The 22,028-nt window shown below is 33.8% G+C and overlaps 1 protein-coding gene and 1 pseudogene across 3 annotated transcripts; both read right to left on the reverse strand.

The window, feature by feature from the left end:
- Positions 1 to 1,911: 1,911 nt before the first annotated feature.
- On the reverse strand, positions 1,912 to 9,928 carry LOC100794246 (uncharacterized). Of its 3 annotated transcripts, XM_041014101.1 has the most exons (16): positions 9,505 to 9,915; positions 8,461 to 8,631; positions 8,219 to 8,335; positions 8,051 to 8,135; positions 6,824 to 6,932; positions 6,619 to 6,686; positions 6,381 to 6,506; positions 5,193 to 6,277; positions 4,689 to 4,889; positions 4,524 to 4,584; positions 3,996 to 4,109; positions 3,599 to 3,712; positions 3,390 to 3,496; positions 2,496 to 2,563; positions 2,227 to 2,372; positions 1,912 to 2,149 (listed from the first exon to the last, which is right to left on the reverse strand). In XM_041014101.1, the coding sequence occupies exons 1-13, from the start codon at positions 9,579 to 9,581 to the stop codon at positions 3,395 to 3,397; spliced, it is 2,430 nt and encodes an 809-aa protein (XP_040870035.1). In that variant the 5' UTR covers positions 9,582 to 9,915; the 3' UTR covers positions 1,912 to 2,149; positions 2,227 to 2,372; positions 2,496 to 2,563; positions 3,390 to 3,394. The 3 variants fall into 3 exon arrangements, with proteins under 3 accessions (XP_040870035.1, XP_040870034.1, XP_040870036.1); XM_041014100.1 differs by lacking the exon at positions 2,227 to 2,372 and having other exon boundaries at positions 9,505 to 9,910; XM_041014102.1 differs by lacking the exons at positions 2,227 to 2,372; positions 3,996 to 4,109 and having other exon boundaries at positions 9,505 to 9,928.
- Positions 9,929 to 15,945: 6,017 nt separating this feature from the next.
- LOC100791785 (WD repeat-containing protein WDS homolog) lies at positions 15,946 to 19,415 on the reverse strand (annotated as a pseudogene).
- Between the last annotated feature and the right edge of the window lie 2,613 nt (positions 19,416 to 22,028).

A 22,028-nucleotide genomic window follows, 5' to 3' on the forward strand; every position in this document is an offset into this window, starting at 1 on the left:
TATAACTAATTTAATAAAAATTGGGTGTGTAAGATTATCAAAATAATTTCACACAATTTAATGGTTGGATTTTTTAAATTGTAATTTTATAAGTTATTAAATGAAATAAGTGTCTAATATTGTTGACATAAGTAAATCCCATTTTATCATGATCACTACTACCACCAATGTGTTATACTAATTAATTGTGTAAAATATTTATATTTAATTTTTATTAAAAAATTAAAATATTTCTTGAAGAGTAACAATCAATAGGGGGGAAACAAACATATATCTAATTTGTCGAATATATATATATATATATATATATATATATATATATATATATATATATATATATATATATATATGAAATATTTATAATAAAAATTGAAACTAAGCATGAACTAGTATATTTTTCCTTTAAATTGCCAAGTACATCTTATAGAATAATTATTAATTGAAAATATTTAAAAAAAATAACGAATAAAAAAAATTGTTTTAACATCTAATGATATTTTGTCGCTTGGCAAAAATGTATTTGATAAACAATTATCATATTAATGCCTCATTTATTATTTCTCTAGTCTGCAAAAAGAAATATTTTTTAATATATTTATCTTCCTTTCAATTTCAAGTAGAATGGTGGAATATACCACGAGTCCACGACATGTAGATAAGTACAGGGTTTTTAGATTAAGTATTTAGAGAAAAGGACTTGCACATGGCCCTTGGCTACATTCTTTTTTCTTTGGAATTTTTTGTGTTTATCATTTTCCTCCAATTCTTTCTTCTTTTATTAAAGGGTCAGTATCTTTTGTTTCAGCAGTTAAGCTACCATCTATTTGGATTCTTATATTTAGACGTTTCATCTTGTTTTACTCCAAAGAAAGCAGAACCAAAATTTATATAATTGGTAAGGGTTGGAAAGATGTTACAACTCATGCACGAGAAAATGAAATTTAACGAAAAGCCGACCACATTAAAGAGGCAAAAACCAATTCAAACTTTTCCCATTTGGGAGGGAAGTCCAACGAATACTGCTGCTGTGCCCCACAATTACCAGCCCTTTACGTGTCCCATGATATTTTGGATATCGCATGACATGGACCAATTTTGTTTTGTTTTAATTTGTTTAAAAAATACTGTAAACCATTAATTTGGTCATTGAAGTACCACTTTCTCTCTTAAATAATTCTTAAATTAATAAAATTATATAACTAGTTCATAAAGTATTGAATATTCACTGTAAAAAGAAATATTCATCAATTTAGTCTCTAGGTTAATACATCTAAGTAACATTGACGAACTAATTTAAAGAAATTTTCAATACCTCAGGAACTATATAACATGATTTCTAATACTTTAAATACTTATATAATTTTATTATTTTAGGGACTTCTTAAGAGAGAGGGTAATATTTCACTCTTTGAAAATGCTGTTGTGTGAAAGCAAAACATTCATGCGTTATGTCTGGCAGTGCTCTTAATTTGAAAATTGATGCATCTCAAATGATCATATCCGTATAGGATTTACCTTCTCTTTTGCTGATTAGATTTTCAAGTCAGGAAACTTTTTAAGAATGACCATTTTTCCCTCAAGCTTTTAAAATACAAATAAACAAAAAAAAATATATTTCCTTAAAACAAACTCATTTATATATTATTGGCACATTTAGAATAGTATATTCAAATTTATAAAAAAAAAACCTATAACCTTGTTTGTTTCTAATTTATTTTGACAAGTTTCGATAAGTTCCATTAAAAAACTTGTTACGCTTATTATCAAATGTTTAACTACGTTATTTATCTAAACGCACCTTAAATATGTGGATACATCTGGCATCCACACTCGATGGATGGGACCTACATAAATTGGGAATATTAAATGCTTGGCGTCCTCATGCTGTAATTAATGCCAAGGACCAAGAAAAAAAGGAAAAGAAATATTTTCTTTAACCACTAAAAGTTACACATGTAGAAAGAGAAGCCCACTTATGGGTTGGAGGGGGAGGGGTAAATAAGAAAACATGTTAACAAAGGAAAATGTTAGTACATATTCATACGTGGATAATACAAAAATATACATTTTGCTATTGCAGTGAGTGAAGTTCCACCATCGGTTGCATGGGCTCAGCATTTATGTTTGTGCAGATCATCAGCAGAGACAGCTGCATGGGGATAACATAAGATACATTTAAAACCTCATGCGCGTGAAAAGAAGGATAATTTCTATCACAGTATGTACCTCCCAAGAGTTGAGCTTTAAATGAGTTGAATTGGTTTTTCAATAACTTCACTGGTTGTGTTGTTCATTAAAAAATCAAGGTGAGAGAATCGCTTATGGTGAGAAAGCTCAACTGCTTGGGAGGTCCACCTCTCTCTATAATTATCCTGAAACAAAAAATATTTCGTATCTACTACTTGTATAGAAAAGCTTCTCTTGTATGGGTTTTATATATTTCACATTAATGCAACAAAAGGGAAGGGATGATGGGGTTGGTGTAGAAGGCTTACCATATGAGTTGTACAGTAAGTAATGTGAAGCAGATGTTTGAATTACATGTCCAATCATTCGTCTAAACCTACAATTGGGCAGTAACTTTGTAAGGATAAATAAACTAAATGTCAATTATTGAGATCAAAATGCACATTAACGTAAAGGAATTGATGGTAAAAACAAAAGCTAATGTTCCTTAAATTCACTCATCAGAAAAGGGGTTAGACAAGGGGATGTGATATATTCCTACAAGCGAATACTACAAACAAAGTCGTAATGATTCTCTCTTGAAAGTTGAAACAATCAAACAAATTTTCGTTCATTTCTTCTTCGGAAACCTTCTGATATACTCCAACCAAATTCACACAGGACTTCCAAAGAGACCATCGGCCCCATCCCCTCCTTTTTACATCTAACACGGGTCCTCCAACTTTCATAGACAGCCCACTTTTCATTAAAAAAAAAAAAAGGCAATATGAAGCATCAAAGCATGTAAAATCCAATATGTACTTTCTATCTTATGATTGCAGAAAAGTGATAGGCTTGCAGTCATTGTGACGAAATACTGATCCAAGAGCAGAAGGGAGAGAGATTCAAATTTTTAATTACTACCTTTGGAAAATATAATTTAAAAACAATTTTGGTTTCAATTCTTCTAATTCATCTTTAAAACAAAAGTTCAACTGTCATGGTTGTTTCACCAAACCAAAAAAAAATGTCGTTTTTGCCAAGATCATTGAATCAGTACCATGAGTTTAGGTGATTGCATCATCAGCATAGCCTACCCCTAATCCTCATCTGACATTGATTATTTCACTCATCAAGCATCTATCTAGACAAAAATCAAAACCACCTATTCTTATCGAGTCGTCAAATTAACATTATAAATCCTCAAAGAATCAATGTATAACCTTGCTCACTGACTGACACCAACGATGGTCTCCTCAGGAAAGTAACTTGGTCCAGTGCCATTCACTGCATGAGCACCGTCATACTGGAGGACCCTAAGCTTTCCTTCCTACAACCACATGCAAAAGATTATCAATTAAATAATTTAAATAGTGTAAGCTAAAGTGCTAAACCATACCCCATTGGTCGGTCTGCCCCAGCAACAACATACCTTTGTTCCATAAACTAGTCCTCCCCCAGCAAAAGGATGAAAGCATGCCACATTGACCTCGTCTTCTGCACTAGGAAGCACCCTAACAAGTTCCATATCTGACACTTTGTATACCTAAAAGACAAAGCAAATTCATAGACATTAAATTCAGATTAAAACCATTTGAACTACAAAAAGGGCATAGATGATATGAATGGCAACAATTTGTGCCAGCCCATAGATTAAGCAGAAGTAGTTGATCAGTTGTCAAGACAACGGTTGAAGTATAAATTTCATGATCCAGAATCATGCTTACTTCATACTAAAGATTATACAGAATACAAAGAGTGGTTAGATGTGAGAGCAATTCACATCAGAAAATTTTAAGATTGAGAGAGAGAGAGAGCATTCATTTTACCTCTAACACTGTATATATAGGCAATGTTGTTTCTCCATCGATAACAATACTTTTAAGAAGAGAACCATGACGCCGACCATACGCAAGTAGTATGTGCTCAGATGTAGGCGAGAACTATATCAAACAGCAATTCAATCCTCTAAGAGAAGGCCATTTCAAATTATATTTGACCAATTTAATAAAACTTGGCCCCTAAAAGTTGCAACATGAGTTACTTTGGTTGCTGAAAGTGCATGTCTATACAAATCATTACCCAAAAAGTATCAAGTTTTCCCTACGAAGTCGTTAATTTGTAAAAGTAAAAAATCATCAAGTTTTCCCTACGAAGTCGTTAATTTGTAAAAATAAAAAATCATTCATCAATGTGGACTAATTTGAATAGATGAAAACTTTCAAAGACCAAAGCAATACAAGCTGCCACTTTTAGGGACCAAAATGTGTGAGAGAAAGAGAGACTGTATGTGTAAGTTGTATAAAAGGAAGGAGAGAGACACACAGACTAGCATAATGATAAAGTAATTAACTGACCTGAATTGAAGTCAGACAATGAGCTGCTCTAATTGCTCGTGAAGCAAGCACCGAACCAAATCTGTTCAACAAAAATACACGAAAATTTTCATTTTAAAATTTAATGGACTGACCTAAGTGTGTGAATAAATCAATGATTGGCCGTAATAGTTAAATGATCCTTACGTTGCCTCCTCGAGAGAATATATCCGCAGCTCATACATAACTTGGTGTGCTGAAATTGGATGCCGGGTTGGTGATGTTGCAACACCAGGATCTTGGTGTACTGGAGTTTGTAATCCTGGATCTGCTTCTATATGAGGAAGCACACATGCAACACAGGCAGCTAAAAATCTACCACATGGTGAAAAATGAGCACCCATTTCACTGCAAAGGGCAAATTCCATTGAATCAGCTAACTGATTAAGTATACAATCTGACTTCAATCCAAAAAAGTATAATGCCTGTGATGTAATAATGCCAAATGAACACAATTGTGATTGAAAAATAAGTATAATGCCATTTCTATTAAGTAATAAATAACAAGTTCATAATCATTCACAGGGAAAAATGAAAAAAGCAATCAACTGACATGATGCATGCAAAATATTTTTTCTAAAGACAATTACACTAAAGAATATCACTAATTGAACCAAATGTTAGGGTGGATAACATAACATCAGAAGGTACCTGCAGAGGACAGCATGTGGTATGGTTAGACGACATCTATCAGCATTAAGTGGGGCACAGGGATTTTTTATGTCATGTGACCATACTCTTAACTTCACAGTACAAGGCAACTCTGCAGCTGTTGCAGCCACTGATGTGGCAAGTTCTGACTGAATTCGACTTACAATGGTTTGGATATCGAATCCATCATGTGGGGCATTAATAGAAGCAGCAAGATTGCCAGATTCAGATACAGGTACACGGGACTGTGAAAAATGATTCCGTAAACCTGATCTCATTGAAGAACCCGGTATGCTGATGCTGCCAGGTATTGCTGAAGATGGCATCGCTGCATCAACATTAGAAGTGGAAGGATTAGATGCCTTTATGGAAGAAGAACCAATGTGTTGGGATAGATTATCACGACTAGCACCCATGTGAGGAAGCATTGAAGGAACACCAACTTGGCTTTGACCCATTATCCATCCATGGAGAAAAGGAATCTCCCATCCACTTGGGTCTCTTGAAGGAAAAAACTGATGAAATTGACCAAACTCCGAGAGAACCCCACGGTTTGCAGTTTGCCTCGACAGTCCGTGTAGCATGCCATTAAGAGAATAGGTATTAGTCAAGTTCCCATGTTGGCTTCCTTCAGCAGGTCTGGTTTCATCAGTCTCCATACCATCCATTGTGAGATTACTGAGGCCAATTCCCATTCCATTAGAGAAAGCAGTATGAGCAGGATATTCTGCACCAGTTTGAGAGCTAGAGGGCATCTCAGAGAATGTATCCATGGGAGACACGGTAGTCTCATAATGCGCTGCTGCACTTGGGTCTGCATGTAACTGTACCATGGCAGCAGACTCAATTTGCATGCTACCTGAGCCAACATCATGACTAGCATGCTGTAGTTCTGCTCTTGACTCATCAACAGTATATGCCGGCATAACATAGAAAGGTAATGACACATAAGGTAGTTCGCTGGACAAACTAATATGTTCTGTAGGATGAATATTTGTGACAAAAACAGCAGGCGGAGGATATTGTAAATAACCAAGAGATGTCGCCTCCGTCATTGAGGAATCTGAAGACTCAAGATCATTGACCTACACATCAATACAAGTATGTTAACCAAAGGGAAGATCCAAAAATTAACATTCAGAATAGCATTGGGTTGATAGGCAACCAAAAACATAACAGTTCATTCACCTCTGCAGTTAAAAGATATGGTGCAGCGTGAGGGTGAAAATGCACAGCACGAAGGGAGCGCTTTGTCTTTAACACAAATATTGGTGAGGATGCTTCACCTTTCTTGTTGTGGAACCATATGTACAACTGAGATAGTATTTTACAACAGTGTAAAAACAGCCCCAAAAAATGCCGCCAAAATTCAGAACAGTTCATCAAAGATTTAAAAAATATGGGATGTTCTCGGAAAAAATACTACCTTGTGGCCAGATGCAACAGCAATTATTTCACCTTTGGCATGAAAAGCAATAGATGCAATGGGACGGTCTGTGAGAAGAAACAACCAATGAATTCATCAGAGAGAGAAACCAATATACACATGAAAAGGAACAAAAACATATATAGTAAGTGTTACAAGAGTAATTTAGAAAAGAAAAGGAGAGATTCACAGTAAGTAAACATACAGAAATGATGAGATATTATGCACTCTGATGTGTTAGCATCCCATAAACGAACTTCTTGATCCAAGCTCCCACTAGCAAGTATATGTGGATGCAATGGATGGAATCTAACCTGTACCATTAGCACATGGTTAATATTTTGGGGTTGTACCCTTAGCGCATATGATTGTGCACATTGGATTACACAAACTACAATTTTAGACAAAAAGGCCTAGTCTATTGGAAGTAACACTTCCACCATATATTGCCCATACAAATTGGACTGAAATCTCCTGTCCCCTATACTTTTTTCTCTAATTATAATTTGCTAATTGGAAAATAAGATGCACATAATTTATTATACAAATTATTACATCCCTGAAACCAGTTAATGACATTTTCAACCCACTGCATGTGGCAACAGTTGACATAAGTTTCAAGCAAAGGTCATGGATCATGGATTCCGAAGAGGCAGAGCCCAATGTGGAAAATTGTGAAAAGGGAATAAACGGAAAACATTGTTAACTGATGTTTGGATGGGGGGATGAACTGTTATTTCTAATATAGTTGGAAAGTTCTAATTGAGGGACAAGGAAGGGGACTTGGAATCAGGCAAAAAAATTCAGTCCTATCCACATTGTCCAAAACAGGGTGTGTGATAATGGTTCATAAAGTAAATATCAAATATAGTTCCACTATTTGAACATAAAATAATTGACACCATATGCGACAATGTATATGATTGTCTTTATTTCTAACATACTTTTTATCTTTTTCGTAAACACTTGTCTCAAAACCTCTCTCCTAAATCCAAAAGAGGGACAACAAAAGTTGTCCACTTCTTTTTTTGGTTGCAGATGAGAAAAAAATGAAAAACGAAAAAACAGAAGAAAGAAGGAAACTATCCGCCACAAGGGAAGCTAACTCCCTGAGCATCAGCATGAAGGAAAGGAACTAAACGTGCATCTAAACACTTTGGTTGTAAAAACATTTTCCTAATAAGCAAATAACTACATAAATTGAATGGCAGGATATCAATTAATTGGATAAGGATGAGAATTTTAATAACTCAATTTCATAAAATTGTAACTTCTTCAGAGTTAAAACTTCAAACTACATCTCATCAAACTTCGTGCAAAAAAAGATTCCTTCCATAAACCAAAATCAGTACCAAAAGATAAGACAAAAGAAACATAAAAACATAAACACAAGAAATTAAGGCAAAGCCAAACAGGCAGATCTCAAACTTACCACCCAAGGTGTTCTCCTATGACCAACTAATACCTTTAAGCAACTTCCAGTTTCACAATCAATTATCTTTACTGTGTGGTCACCGCTGCACATAGCACATAACAAGATCCGATCACAAAGTTCATAGATTCAAATTAGTAAAGAGGAGATCAACTAGTTAAAACTTACTGTGTGGAGGCAAGAACTTTCCCATCTGGGCTAAATGCTGCTGCAATAGTAGACCTTGGAGGAGGCAACAAAGGACAATACTTAGCAGACAAATGCCGCAATGACTCAGCCTCAACCCTGATAATCATTGTCAGAGAAGTTAGTCCCTAAAATTGACTTTTCTTGAAGAAAGCAAAATTTCAAATTCTCAAAAGGCATGCTTTTTCCTCGATATAACTTGTGGACTAAATAAGTGAAAGTACCATGAGAGGAGACCACGTCTTGCATCTCTCACAACTTCATTTTTAGGATGAGAATAAGGACTAGACTTTGATTTTGAAGCTTCTCCGGGTTCTCCCCAATGCCTTTTTGCCACATATCTTGATCGGGGCGAGATCTCCCTCCTTGCAAGCAAATTAAATACATTGCTACCACTGGCCAAATTCAACACATCAAATAAGAGAAATATTGTACAGGAAAGAAGAAGAAAAAAACATGCAACTTCAAATTCAACTTCAAAAGGGAAAGAGTGTATTTCTGCCTCAGTGAAAATTTGTAAGATGATTTGACAAACCTATGGATTCTTAGCTTATTATAGTAGCATGACTAATCACAATGTCAAGCTCAAACATAGTGTTAAGATGTATGGTATTCAAAGTCAGAAACTACAAAATTTTGACAACAAACTCCCATGCTCCATGACCGACCATGCATCCAAATCATGCACAAATTTTCCAGCAAGTACCACACTGCCAAGTATCCATGATCAACATTCCCCCATATTGACTTGGCAACATACATGTATTATAATCTTCTAATACCATGATCACATCTCAGCACCTAGCTAACTTCACACGCCTCAAACAGACCTCTTGACAAAACTATTGTCAATTTTCAATCCAGCAACCGCGAATTGATGTTAATCGACACCAAAAATCACTTTCACAACAAAACAGGATCCAACCTAAAATCCATGCATCCCGGAAAAATCGACCCTCGGGAATAGTAAACACATGCATCAAGCTCAATTTCAGCTCCTTCAAACGACAACAACATCATTATTATTATTCCACTATCCTAATCAAAAAAGCAACCCAAACACATAAACCGCTACAGAACAAGGAAACAAAAACCGAATTAGGCAAAATTGAAAATTGCCCCGAAATCATACAAGAAACAATCCAAAATTCAAGTCTGTCTCGCGAAACGAGAAATTGAATGCAAGATTGAGAAAAGGCAAGAGATTATTAAAATCAATTCTCGTTCCGAAAAGAGAAAAGAAAAAAGAAAGAGACAAATCGCGGGACCTGCTGTTGGAATTGTGCGAGGAGGAGGAGGAGGAAGAAGAAGCGTGATCGCGGCGAGGTTGAGGAAACCCTGTCATTTTCGTGCGAGGGAGCGGAATTGAAAGAAGAGAAGAGAGGATCGAATCTGAGAGAGAGTTTAGAGGGAGAGGAGATTCATGGTTTCTTCTTCGAATACCCCTCTCTTATTCTTCTTCTTCTATCTTTCTTTTCGATGCCTGGCTTTATTATTATTATTATTATTATTATTATTATTATTTCAGAGCCTCCATCTTTGATTTCGAAGACAGACCTAGCCAGACGACGCTAAAAGGAATTCTCGCATGTTTTGGGGTACCGAATACAATTTCGGAGAGTTTTCGAGGAGGAAAGTGTGATTAGTGGAATTTCATGGGTTTTGTTTTGTTTTGTGTCTCCTTTGATGCCAATTGCGATCTGATCTTTCCGCGTACGCCGTTTGATTGGAGAAGAAGCATAGCTATTTGTGAAAACCAACCTATGTTTAGGACAGAGACGCGTGAGAGGAAGGCAAAGGAGACAAAATGAAAATATATACCAAAGAAATGCAAGATGAGTATTGAGTAATACTATAAATAATTTAATATTAGTTTGTTGTGGTTGGAAAATGCGATACGTATGGAAATTACTAGTTAGTTACTACTCTCTCTATTTTTTAATAAGAGTCGTTTTAAACTCTTCTAGTTTTTTAAAAATAAAAGTCGTTTAAGATTTTTTCTATCTTTTTTATTTGGGAAAAATGTAGATTATATTAAATTCAAAATGATACAACAATAAACGGGACATATCCCGCAGTTAGAGAAAATCAAAAATCTCCCTAATACAAGAAGGTCTATATAAGATGTTAAAATAAATGCAACAGGTACGTTTGTCTATATATAAGAAAACTTAATCTTGCTAATAACCTCTATTACAGAAAATTGATAATCTTCAAAAATCAGCTTGTTCCTAGACAACCAGATGCAGTAGACTGTAATTGCTATAGTCAGACAAACATAATTTTCATTGAACACCTGATGTGGATCTGCCCCTAATTAAAGAGTCAGTAATGCACTGTAAAGAAGTGAAAAGCCTGCGAAAAGGAGCCAAATCACGAATGTGAGCCCAAACTTGGAGAGATTTTCTGCAAGAAAAGAACAAATGAGCATTTGACTCAGCCTCATTTGAACATAAAGGGCAGAGGGATCCCTTATTTCAAAAAAACAACTTTGTCAAGAGTAAGCAGCCGGTTCCTTTTAGCAAGCCACAGAATGAAACACATCTTAGGAGGGATTGTTAGGTTCCATATAACAGAACACCAACTAACAGTAGGCTTGACACCTCTAATGTATTCATAGACTTTGACAAAAAACAATTGTTCATTGGTGCTCCAAGATTGAATCCTTTTTTTGGCCTCTTCCGTACTTAGCTCTTTGGAGATAATAAAGTCCCTTATTTAAATTTTTCTATCTTTTTTATTTATTAGAGACAACTTCTCATATTTCCTACCCATTTTCATATCCCACTTTTTTTTTTCTCTTTCTTTTTCCTTTCACATTAATTAAAATCATTTTATGTGATGCTTCACCCTTTTTTTACTGCTTATCTCTTCGTGTACTACTTACTCCCTCTGCTCTCTAAATACACTTTTTATTTTCACCCTTCCTATTCCTCTTCCCTCTGTTGTTTGGGTTTTCTTTTTTCTCTCTTGTTATAGCAAAAAATGGTGGTATCTCATCGAGGGTTCGACCAACCATTATTCGATTTGGGCATTGATGATGATGATAACGAAGAAGTTGATGATGCGGTAGTGGTCGAGGAGTCACAAGAGAACAACAACGATGAGCCAGAGTACAATTACAATCATGTTGTGTATCAAGATTCACAAGGGTATAATAGTGAGAATCTTTCGCTTGAAGACTTGTTTGATAATGATGGATTGACTCAAGATAGTTGCTTTGAGTTCAGCTTTAAAGAGAATAGAGAAGTCATGGCAAATAGAACAAAGCCTTTGAGTGAGGTTGAAAATGGAGCATTTGGAGAGTCTCAAAATGAAGAAGCAATGAAATCAAGAGTCAATGAAATCCAGAACGAACGGGTGGAAGATGTAAAGACTGAAGATCTCAAATGTGTTTTTGATTTGAATGAAGTCCCAATTGAAGGGTGCAAGTAATACTTGGCTGGCTGCTTGTGACTAAGGTGTTGAGTTGTCACTTGGCTAAGATCTTGTGATTAGGGTGTTGTGAGTTGTCAGTAAGATTAGATGCTTCAACATGCAAAAACAATAACTTTATGGTTTAATCATATGACATGAACTTCTAATTTAGTCCTTATATAAGAAAATATTTTAATTTGATCCTTACACAATGAAAATGTTCTTTTGATAAAATTGAAACATTGTTATAAGATTTACACAATGAATTACTCATGTCGTTATTCCCCTTGTGAGTTACAGGAAAGTAACAGATACAATATGCTTGGTGGTAGATACAACATGGGTAATTCATTTGATAAAATTAAAGTTCATTGGATTAAAATATATTGACTACAATTGCAATTAATTCCTAACATTTTGTATTACAATTGGATCACACACAATTTGTGTTGGAAGAAGACCTTTTCTATCTAATCGAGCTTTATTCACATGTGGAATTTTATACCGATTATAACCTTCCACTTTCAATATCTCCCTCATGCATATTTGTAAAGTCAACCAAACATACTCCACTTTTTTTGTTGGGTATTCATCAAATGACTTCTTAACCGCTTCAATGAGTTCATCTACACTATTTGCTCTAACCTTTTGTTGTAGAGACTGAATAGCACTAAAGAACCCAAGATCCAAAATATTTAAATCTGGTGAATTTTTCGGTTAACACATCAATCTTATGTTAAAACCATTTTGTGTACCAACTCTTATAACGTCTTCATCATTGGGATCAACATGACTTCTAGCATGGTCTTGTTGAATGAAGATAACACTTCCTAATTCTTCCCTTGGCCAACAAGATTGAATTTTAGGAATAACTTTTTCAATCAATCACTTTCTGTTGATGTCCCTATTGATTGACGTAATCAATTTCGTCACCAAGGTGCCAGCTTCTCTATTCACACTTTTCTCAAAGCTGGTTCTCATGTGACAAAAGGTCAGACGCCTATTTTCCCAGAGAAAATTTCATTCCTTTCATTATCAAATTTTGGACAACCCATAACAACTAAAAACATCACTTTCCCTATATAATGTGAACTTTGACATTGAATAAGAGGATCTTCTTCCACGGGAAGCAAGTAGTACTTTTCAGTGTTTATACTCATGTAGAACCATTTCTCGTTGATATGCACAATATTATACATATCGATGAATTTTGTTTCATCAGGTAGACTAGTGTGGTCTATCACGGATAAGCAAAACTGTAGTTGAGCTCTCTTGTGATGGTTTTTTAGATGAGGTTTTATAGCATTTGAGTATCGTCGAATGAGACCCTCTTTCAAAAGTTTGAACAAAGTGTTATGATTCATATTTAGAGCAGATGCAAGTGATCTCAAAGTGGTTCTTTTGTGCAAAGGAACGTCAATAATTTTGTTAAGGTCTACTTGGTCTCTCTTCCGACCATAATTTTTGGTCTTTTTATGGGACACATTGACATTTGTACCGTGTGGAGTATCCTTTGCCCGTTTCCGAACAGTTCGTAAAGAAACTAAAAATAAAGTGGCCACCTCATTGGTTGTAGTGCGTTTCAATTTGTCGTTGACATTTTTCTTAAGTAATGCAGTATATATTGCCCATCTTTGCTCATTCGATAAGAACTTTTTTTTCCTTACTGTAGCATCTTCATGTGATGCATTAACATTTCCTAGAGGAAAAAAAAACAAAATACTGGTAATCAAAACAGAGAAAAAAAAACCCATGAATCTATGCTGTTAATCTGACTCACGAACACATGACACAATCACTAACACAAGATAACTTTTAAGTTCTAACTATCACCAACAAATAAGCTTTGAACAAACAAATCAGATTTTGACCCAAAAAAAAAAAAGATTGAATATTTTAACAAGAACATTATATTCAGCATATCAATCTCAATTACAAAAGCGTGTTTCAACAAAAAGAAATATCAATACAGTTTGTGCAAATACGTAATTTGAAGGCAAAAGAACACCAAAATAGAGTACCATCATTGAGGAAGGAATCAGTGTCATCACCCTCATTGAGGAAGGAATTAGTGTCATCAACCGTATCAAGGACAGAATCAGCGTCTTCTCCTTCATTGAGGATGGAATCAGTGTCTTCAATATTTGAATCATCGTTAGCATCTAGTTGCAAATAATTGAGGTTCAGGTCAAACACAGGATAATGATGATTTCCATCCGTATTGAGATCAAGAACAAGAGTGCCATCGACCGAAGATCGAACTACCAATGGAATTGCCTCTCCTCATCAGGTTCTTCGTTTTGATATTGAGTTTCATTAACCCCTTTTATGTAAGGAATTTCATTTAGATCAAACTGATAGTTATTGGAAGTCATACTACTCTTTGTTGCAAGATGAAACAAAGGACCCAAAATTTATAATGGTATACTTTCAAATTTTGGCTCAAAATTTTCACTCAAATTTTGCCTCCAAAGTTCTTCTTCTGAGTTTAATTTTTGGTTCCTCATTGAATGATTAATGAGTTTTAATATGAGAAGAAGAAGAAAGGTTTTTAACAGCTCATGAAACAGAGTAGAGTTTTTGATGGAGAGAGAGATTTGTTTTCGTTAATTACACGTATATTAAATGAGAGAGGTAAAAGTTTTTTTTTTCGGATTCCTCCTTTGATAGCAGTTGCCTTGGAATTGTGCAGTGCATTTATTTTCATTATCACTCCTATAATTGGAGTAATTGAATATTTTACTTATTTTAAGTCTTTAATAATTTTCTTAATTAGTGTGCAAAAGTCTAAAACGACTCTTGTTAAAAAACAGAGGGAGTAGTAGTTATCTATTCAAAAATTTAATATTAGAGCTAGTAGCTACCTAAATATTCTTCTCTCTATATAGATATATATAAATTAAAAGAGCTATATTAAACAAAAATACTTCTATTAAAATACTAGTATGTTCCATATTTGGCAATCATTGTATTCGAAAATTATAAAATAAATATTAAACTTAGGTACACTACTATAAATTAAGAGAACAAAAGTAAAAAAAAAAATGATGTTAAACATGTAAAAAAAATTCAAAACTTAGTTTTGAAGTCATTTAAAATATCTTAAACGAGTATAAGTATTTCGTACATAATATAAAAAAAGGTTGAACAAATAAGACTAAAATAAATCTTTAATCCTTTATGTTTTCGGTTGTATTCAATTTATTTGTTTTTTATGTTCTTAAAATGAGTCAAACAGTTTTTCTAAAATAATAATCATTTCCAATCTGAATTATTATTCTTTTACAGATTGGAGACACGAAGAATAAGGCCCTTGCCACTACCACGAAGATCTGTAGTAACCCAAACCAAGAAACTGATCGAGATTTGGATTCAAGAATGGTGTTGTTCCTCGAGCTCTGGCTCTTGGCTCAGTGGGATATCACGTGATGGCTCCAGAGCTTGGGCAAGACGACTCCAATACCGGCACGACATTCGTGGTGGTGGATGTCGTGGAGTCGTCGAAGGAACAATTAGGGTCCTACATGATCCTCTCAACAGTGTCGAGGGATGAAATTATGTTTTATTTGAGATTGAGAATATGTTACATGTGCTTGGCTTCGCGGCCTCAAAGGATTACACGACCCAAGGAGTTGCGGTCCTATAATCTTGTGTGCTAACATAACGTTGAGTGCATCAAATCAACCGTTGATGGTGAAAAAATTCCTTACGCACGGTGCGGGATATGATGCACTCACACACGCTAGAAAGCATAATTTTACTAATTGAACCACATACACCAGTGTAATTTTACTTATATCTTACTTAAGCATAAAATATTTACAAATGATCACCTACCACTAGTTACAAAACCATAGAAGTCCATCATGATCAGGCAACTAAAACACTCACCCAACTAAAGCTTGCAAGTCTCCACCCATCATCATGTTCGAACTGAACAGAAACTACCCACAAACATGCACTAAATTGCCTATAAACTCAAAACGTGTTTAATTGAATTTATTTTAAAAAATGTTTATTATTTTATCATCTTAAAAGACTTTAAAAAATAATTACTTCCTTAAATATAGTAAGAATTACCGTGCAAGCACACGGTTAGGAAGCCGCAAAGTGCTGAGTGCAGATGTGATGATTATGCCTGTCTCTGCCTACAGGGGACCTACAGCACATGCTGTCCATAGATCTGTTCAACTGACTAGTGAACATATTCTTGGGGGAAAAAAAGGAATATACAGCTACCATTTCAAATCATTGTGATGAAAGAGTAAATCCTGACTTCAACAACCCATTAGTTTCTGCACAGAATGTGAGTGCAATAACAAATTGAGGAAAGGAGATGTACAGATGTGAAATGTAGCCCAAAATTCTTGCATGGGTAAAACTAGGACTTTACAAACTCATGCTGTGACCTGAACAGACTTTGAGTGGGGGGAAAAGAATATAATATAAAACGTGTATACGCTACACTAAGCTTGAAATTTTAATATGCAACATGCCTAATCTAATCAAATTAGCCTTCTTTTTTTTGTAAGCTGGGTCCCCATACACGAATTGTATAATCATCACTTGCAGATGCCAACATTTGAGGTATTTTGGGGTTCCAGCTCACACAGTTCACAGTGATGGAGTGCCCAGATAGAACTTCTATAGGCCTAGAGTTCCTGCAGTTCCAAATGTACACCTGTATTAAACAAAATTTGGAGGTGATTTAACTAGTAGTAAGACGTTTACTAACAATAACAATGCCTTGTAAAACAGGTGAGTAGGCTATAAGGAATGTCTATATAAGGACACAAAGAAAAGGGGACTACCTGTGAATTCTCACAACCACTGGCGATAAACGTGTTATTCAATCCACCAAAGCATGACCTTATCACATATTTGTGTTGCTTGTGGCCCATAAACCTCAATGGCTTATCCCATTTCCCAGCAACATCCCACATATGAATCTCTTGGCTGTTTAGATTGACAATGAAGAACTTGCTATCTCCTGAAACTGAAAGGGACGTGATTGGGTGCTCCTCTGAAATGACTTGCTCGGCACTGGTTCCCATGTGCAGAATCCGAATTTCTTTATCCATGAATATGCTGATAAGATACTCACCATCTGGAGTAACAGCAAGATCGACGACCTTGGGCATCCTCATTCCTATCCATGATTTTATCACGTTTCCATCACAATCCCACATGCAAACACCCTTTTCAGGGTCAGAGCTGCCACACCCAAACTGTTTTGAGTTGGGAAACCAGGCACAAGAGCTGACAACAAAACCTTGATTCCCAAATGTGTGCTTGCATGTACCTGTTTCAACATCCCACGGCTTCAAAACTTCTGTGTTCCCACATGTAAGCAACTTGGTGTCATCAGGACTCCATGCTACAAAAGATACAGCATGTTGGTGACCACAAAGTGTGTGTTTCAATGTCAATTTCCCATCCTCCAGCACCTGGCAGAAGTATTTCATAACATTATAAATGTTTGAAATGGTGAGAGCAGTGTTGATTTTTTTTTTTTTGAGCTGCTGGGCCACACTTCCAACATTTATTGATAGATTTACCGACAATTAGATACTGTATACCCATGAAGCTATGACCTCATAATTCAGGGCCAAAAGAATGTTAATATTTTAACAAGAAATTACACAGCTCTAATGTCAATGAACCTGTCATTGCTAGGCAATTTGCTTTCCTTTTAGTGAGATAAACCTAGATTCTTTATAGCCATGAAGCTATGACCTAATTATTCAGGGCCAAGAGGATGAACATTGTGTGTTTTACATCCTACTTTTATGATCCATGGGTCAACTGTATTTATAGTGAAGTGTCTTGAATGAAGTGGAAACCGGAAAACTTAGAGGGCAGAATGACCCCACTTGCATAATTTAATATGTTAATTAGTACTCCCTCTGCCTCCTAACAGAAAAAAAAAATAGAATGAAGAAACTTCCTTCTCTTTCATATCACAACTCACAAGCTTATTTTCAGTCTTTATCAGCATCAGAAAATTACCATCTGCCCCCAACAAGTACTTTATACTTTATCTCCAACACATTGAATACCATAATATCCCTTAGACAGCTAAAGAGAAAGACAACAGATTTATAACAGTTGACTTAGAGACTGTTAGTACTTAGTATTATGCTTCAAACTTTGTTTCCTTGATATTTTTTTTATTTGGAATTTCAGCCTCAGAAAGTGTTCCAAACTTCATTTGGAAGGTAACCAATCAGGCACTTATGAGATAGCATTTCTGTGGGTTGGCTATTGAAGTCGGCTCATCTAGTGACCTACAAGCATTGATCATTTCTATCTAGTAACTAGTAAAACCAAAACTGACATGGAACCCTACTTCAAAAGATAAACCCATCAGTCTAAACTCAATAGGTTCTCTCGATGGTAATTTGGGTGGATATTTTGAGTATCCATCCATATATCCATGGATATCAGATAGGACACCAGTGACGGAATACAGATATTGTTTGCTCTGATCTTATAATAGGTGTCTGGTATTTTGGATATAGAACCAGGCATAAAATATAGTAATTTGCCAGATAGTATAGGAAATGTATATTGGTCAGAGATCTCAAATAGAGTAGTTATAGCTATAAGATTTTTTTCTCATATATATTGGGAGCTTAAACACAAATTGACATTTAAGAAAGAAGCCATTAATATTGGATGAATAATCTAAAGCTAAAACTTCTTACAATGACAACAGCATAATACCTTCCATATGATGGCTGTGCAATCATTGGATGAAGAGACCAGGTACTCCCCATTATTAGAAAATTGAACAAACCAAACTTCATTTTTATGTCCAGTCAATATCTGCAGTGATGAAAAGAAAAAAAATGTTATTTAATAATTAATATCTAAAGCATGTAATATCACATGTTAGAAAAGATTAATTTGGGATTTATGTCCATAATTCCAAATTTGATTCATCTTCTTTTTGCCACACAAAAGTTGTCCCCATAGTCAATCTCTTGACATAAATTAGGGATCAAATGATCAGGAAAACAGTCTCATATCATACCAATCCTTGATATATCAAAAAACTCTCATGACTAGCTAATATAGTTTCTACTGGGCATAAATATTACAACAGTCATTGATGAACACTATTGAATATGACATGATCTAAACATGAAATTCAATACTGTGACAACTCACCTGAGTCGTTGAAGTAGGAATCTGATCCCTGCTGCAGTGATGATCCTCATTCCTCATAAAGGGAAATTGTATTCGACGAACTATGATACATACATGAATCAACCCAAGACATAACAGTACTTTCTACCAAATGCTCCAACCTTCCTTCAGGCACCGAAACCGGAGGAGGAAACAACTTCTCCAAATCCTCTAACAACTTCTTTAGCAAGTCATGTACAACAACAACAACATCACCACCATCAACTGCACCTAACTCCCTATCCTTATTAAACGAAAGCAAGCACTTAGCCAAGCTGTGAACTTTGCACTTGTCCACATCCAAGGCAGAAACCTGCTTCCTCAACACCCCTAAAGCTAACGCATCCTCGCCGCAATTCAAATACTCCATAACACACTGTTTGAATACAAGAAACAGAGTAGATTCCCTGGTTTCACCCAACACATTCTTTATCGAATTGAGATAACCAATGCTTTCATCCCAATTCCCATTCGAAATAAGTGATTCAAGCAACTTAACCTCATTGGACTTGTACGAAACACCAGATTCCGATTCCAAACACGACGCAGAGCTACTGTTAGAGAGGTATTTATAAATTAAACATCATCAAATTTTTTGTTTCAACCATCAAAATATCTTGTGAGCTACAAATTTATTGTTATTTCTTATCCATTAGATTAATCTTATTGATAATTATTACTTTCGTTCTTAGATATAATTTTTTTAAATTTATTCACATCTTTAAGAAAGTTAGTTAATATATTTAATTGTATTAAATTTGTTAACAAATTATATTATTTTACCAAAATTAATTTTAAAAATGTTGAGACTCGTAATCTTTTCACCTAATCAATTAATATGTATTAGTTTTTTTATTCAATTGTTATACGAGAGAGATAATGTATTCATTTTTTAATACTTAATATTTATTGCAAAGTAATTAAGGATATTTAGGTAAAAAATAATTAATAAAAAAATAACTTCAAAATAATCTTATAAAAACAAACAATTTTTTTAAAAATCTTATATTTAAAATTAAATGTAGTAATTAATTAATTAATTTTTTGGTATATTAAATTTGGAGTGACAGATAACACTTGAGTTATATTATACTTGCAATATTTAACAGTGTTTTTTTTCTACTATATTATTCATCTTACCACACATTTTTTTAACCTTTCTCATAATTGTAAAAAAAAATATATTTTACAATGTTATTGCACAAAAGATAAGTTATGTTAACATTTAAGTTCTGTGATCTAATTAATGGACTATTAAATCTAACTCAATTAATTAAGTAAAAAAGTAAAATATGTGAATGTTATTAATCTAATATTGTTCAATTATTGATAAAAAAAATTAAATAATTAAATATATTTTTTTTATTATGAAACATAATAATTGGCGTCATGCATGTGATATACGTTAGTTGTTGTAATCTAAATTATTATTGTTATTAAATCTAGTAGTTATTCTTACATTTTAGTGTTACTATAGATTATAAAAACTGCTTGCTTGAAATGATTTATGGGAATGAAACCAAACCCTAAAAAAATAATCTTAAATTAAATCGTTCAAAAATATTGAGCTAAAATTTAATAGTTTATTTGCTAGTTAAGTTTATGTTTCTAACATCAAATGAATTGTTTGAATAAATTGATTATTGAAATAGAATTATATGATTCAATACATAGTCAATAGATCAAGACATTAGAACTTGTAGAGGAGTTAAAATCTGTAATGATAAAATCAATAGGAAAACTTTGAATTCATATGCATTCTATGTGAAAGTCTAAGGAAAATATAAAAGTTTAGTACGTGAATATTAATAAAAATATTTATAAAACTCAGAATTCCACAGGGATGACTTACTCTTTTGACTATCCTTTCAAGTTGTGAATTAAATTCTTCGGATCCATCAAGTGAGAAATCCATGTAAGCAATTGGTTCATAACAAACCTAATATGTACTTTTGACGGGTAATCATTCAAATTATAATAAACTGTAAATCAAAATAAATAAGCAAGTTAAGCAACATAAGCATTGTCAAGTGCTTCTCTGATAGTTGATGTGTATAATTTTCTTCTTCTTCATAAATCACAATCTTTAAACCTTTTCTTCAAATGACTCTGGATACTGCATCATAAACTGGTTGTGAGTGAAAATAAATTCTAGAAGATAAATTCCCACATCAAAAAAGGATTATCCCTTATTTTTATTTTATTGTCATACCTGTAATAATGTCAAGTCATTCGTAATCTTTTAAAAAATTAGCCGTTGTATTGATTTGTAAATCAACAGTATAATATTGTATAATTCTTTTGCTAGAAGCAAAATATTTTCACAATTAAAAATTATGAAACTAATCCTCAAAGTATAAATATCATAAATATTTTTCATACACACGATAAGATGATTCATAATCTTTATAACATGTTTAATTGTCATACTATTTTTTTCTTTCTTTCGCTGTCGTAAAGAGATATATATGAAACTTAAAATTTCAATTACTTGTAAAAGTAACGGTTACAACATTGTTCTAAATTCGAGATCAGAAACATTAAATAAATACATTGCTAAAGTTGATCTTAGAAAGGGAAAATATTCGTGATTATAATAACACCCGGCCGGTCTTGTCGTAAACTTATTATTGCTGTTTCAAAAGTCAACTTTACATTTATCATTTGGTATTTATTTTCATTAAAAAGTTAATACAGTCTCCTTTGTTTTTTTAATCACATTTCTTTCCTCTTAAGTTTTGACTATTGAGGGGGAAAGCATTTCAGTTTCAAGAAGCATTTTCAATTTATATTTATCGAAAACAATTTCTATTTATTGTTTTTTCTTTAGAAACATTTTTTGTTCCCTCCGACTTTGATAATGAATTTTTAGCAATTCAATAACAATTAACAAGTGATGTTTGTACTAAATCCCATCCATAACTGTTATATAACAAATTTTGTATATCTTTTCATGAACAAACATAATTTCATAAAATTTTGAGGAAGAAAACAATTTTTCATTTAAAGTATATGTACTCTTGATAGATTATTTACTATTGTCTCAATATGTTAAATTCTTAATATTCAGTTTGATTTAAAATAATGATTACAATTATAATGGAATAAATTAATAATGTACATTAAAAAAAATAAGAAGTTGTAGAAATAAGAAAGGAACATGGGAAAAAGAAAGGTGTGATAA

Source organism: Glycine max, chromosome 3, assembly GCF_000004515.6.
Source record: "Glycine max cultivar Williams 82 chromosome 3, Glycine_max_v4.0, whole genome shotgun sequence".
Lineage (NCBI taxonomy): Eukaryota > Viridiplantae > Streptophyta > Magnoliopsida > Fabales > Fabaceae > Glycine > Glycine max.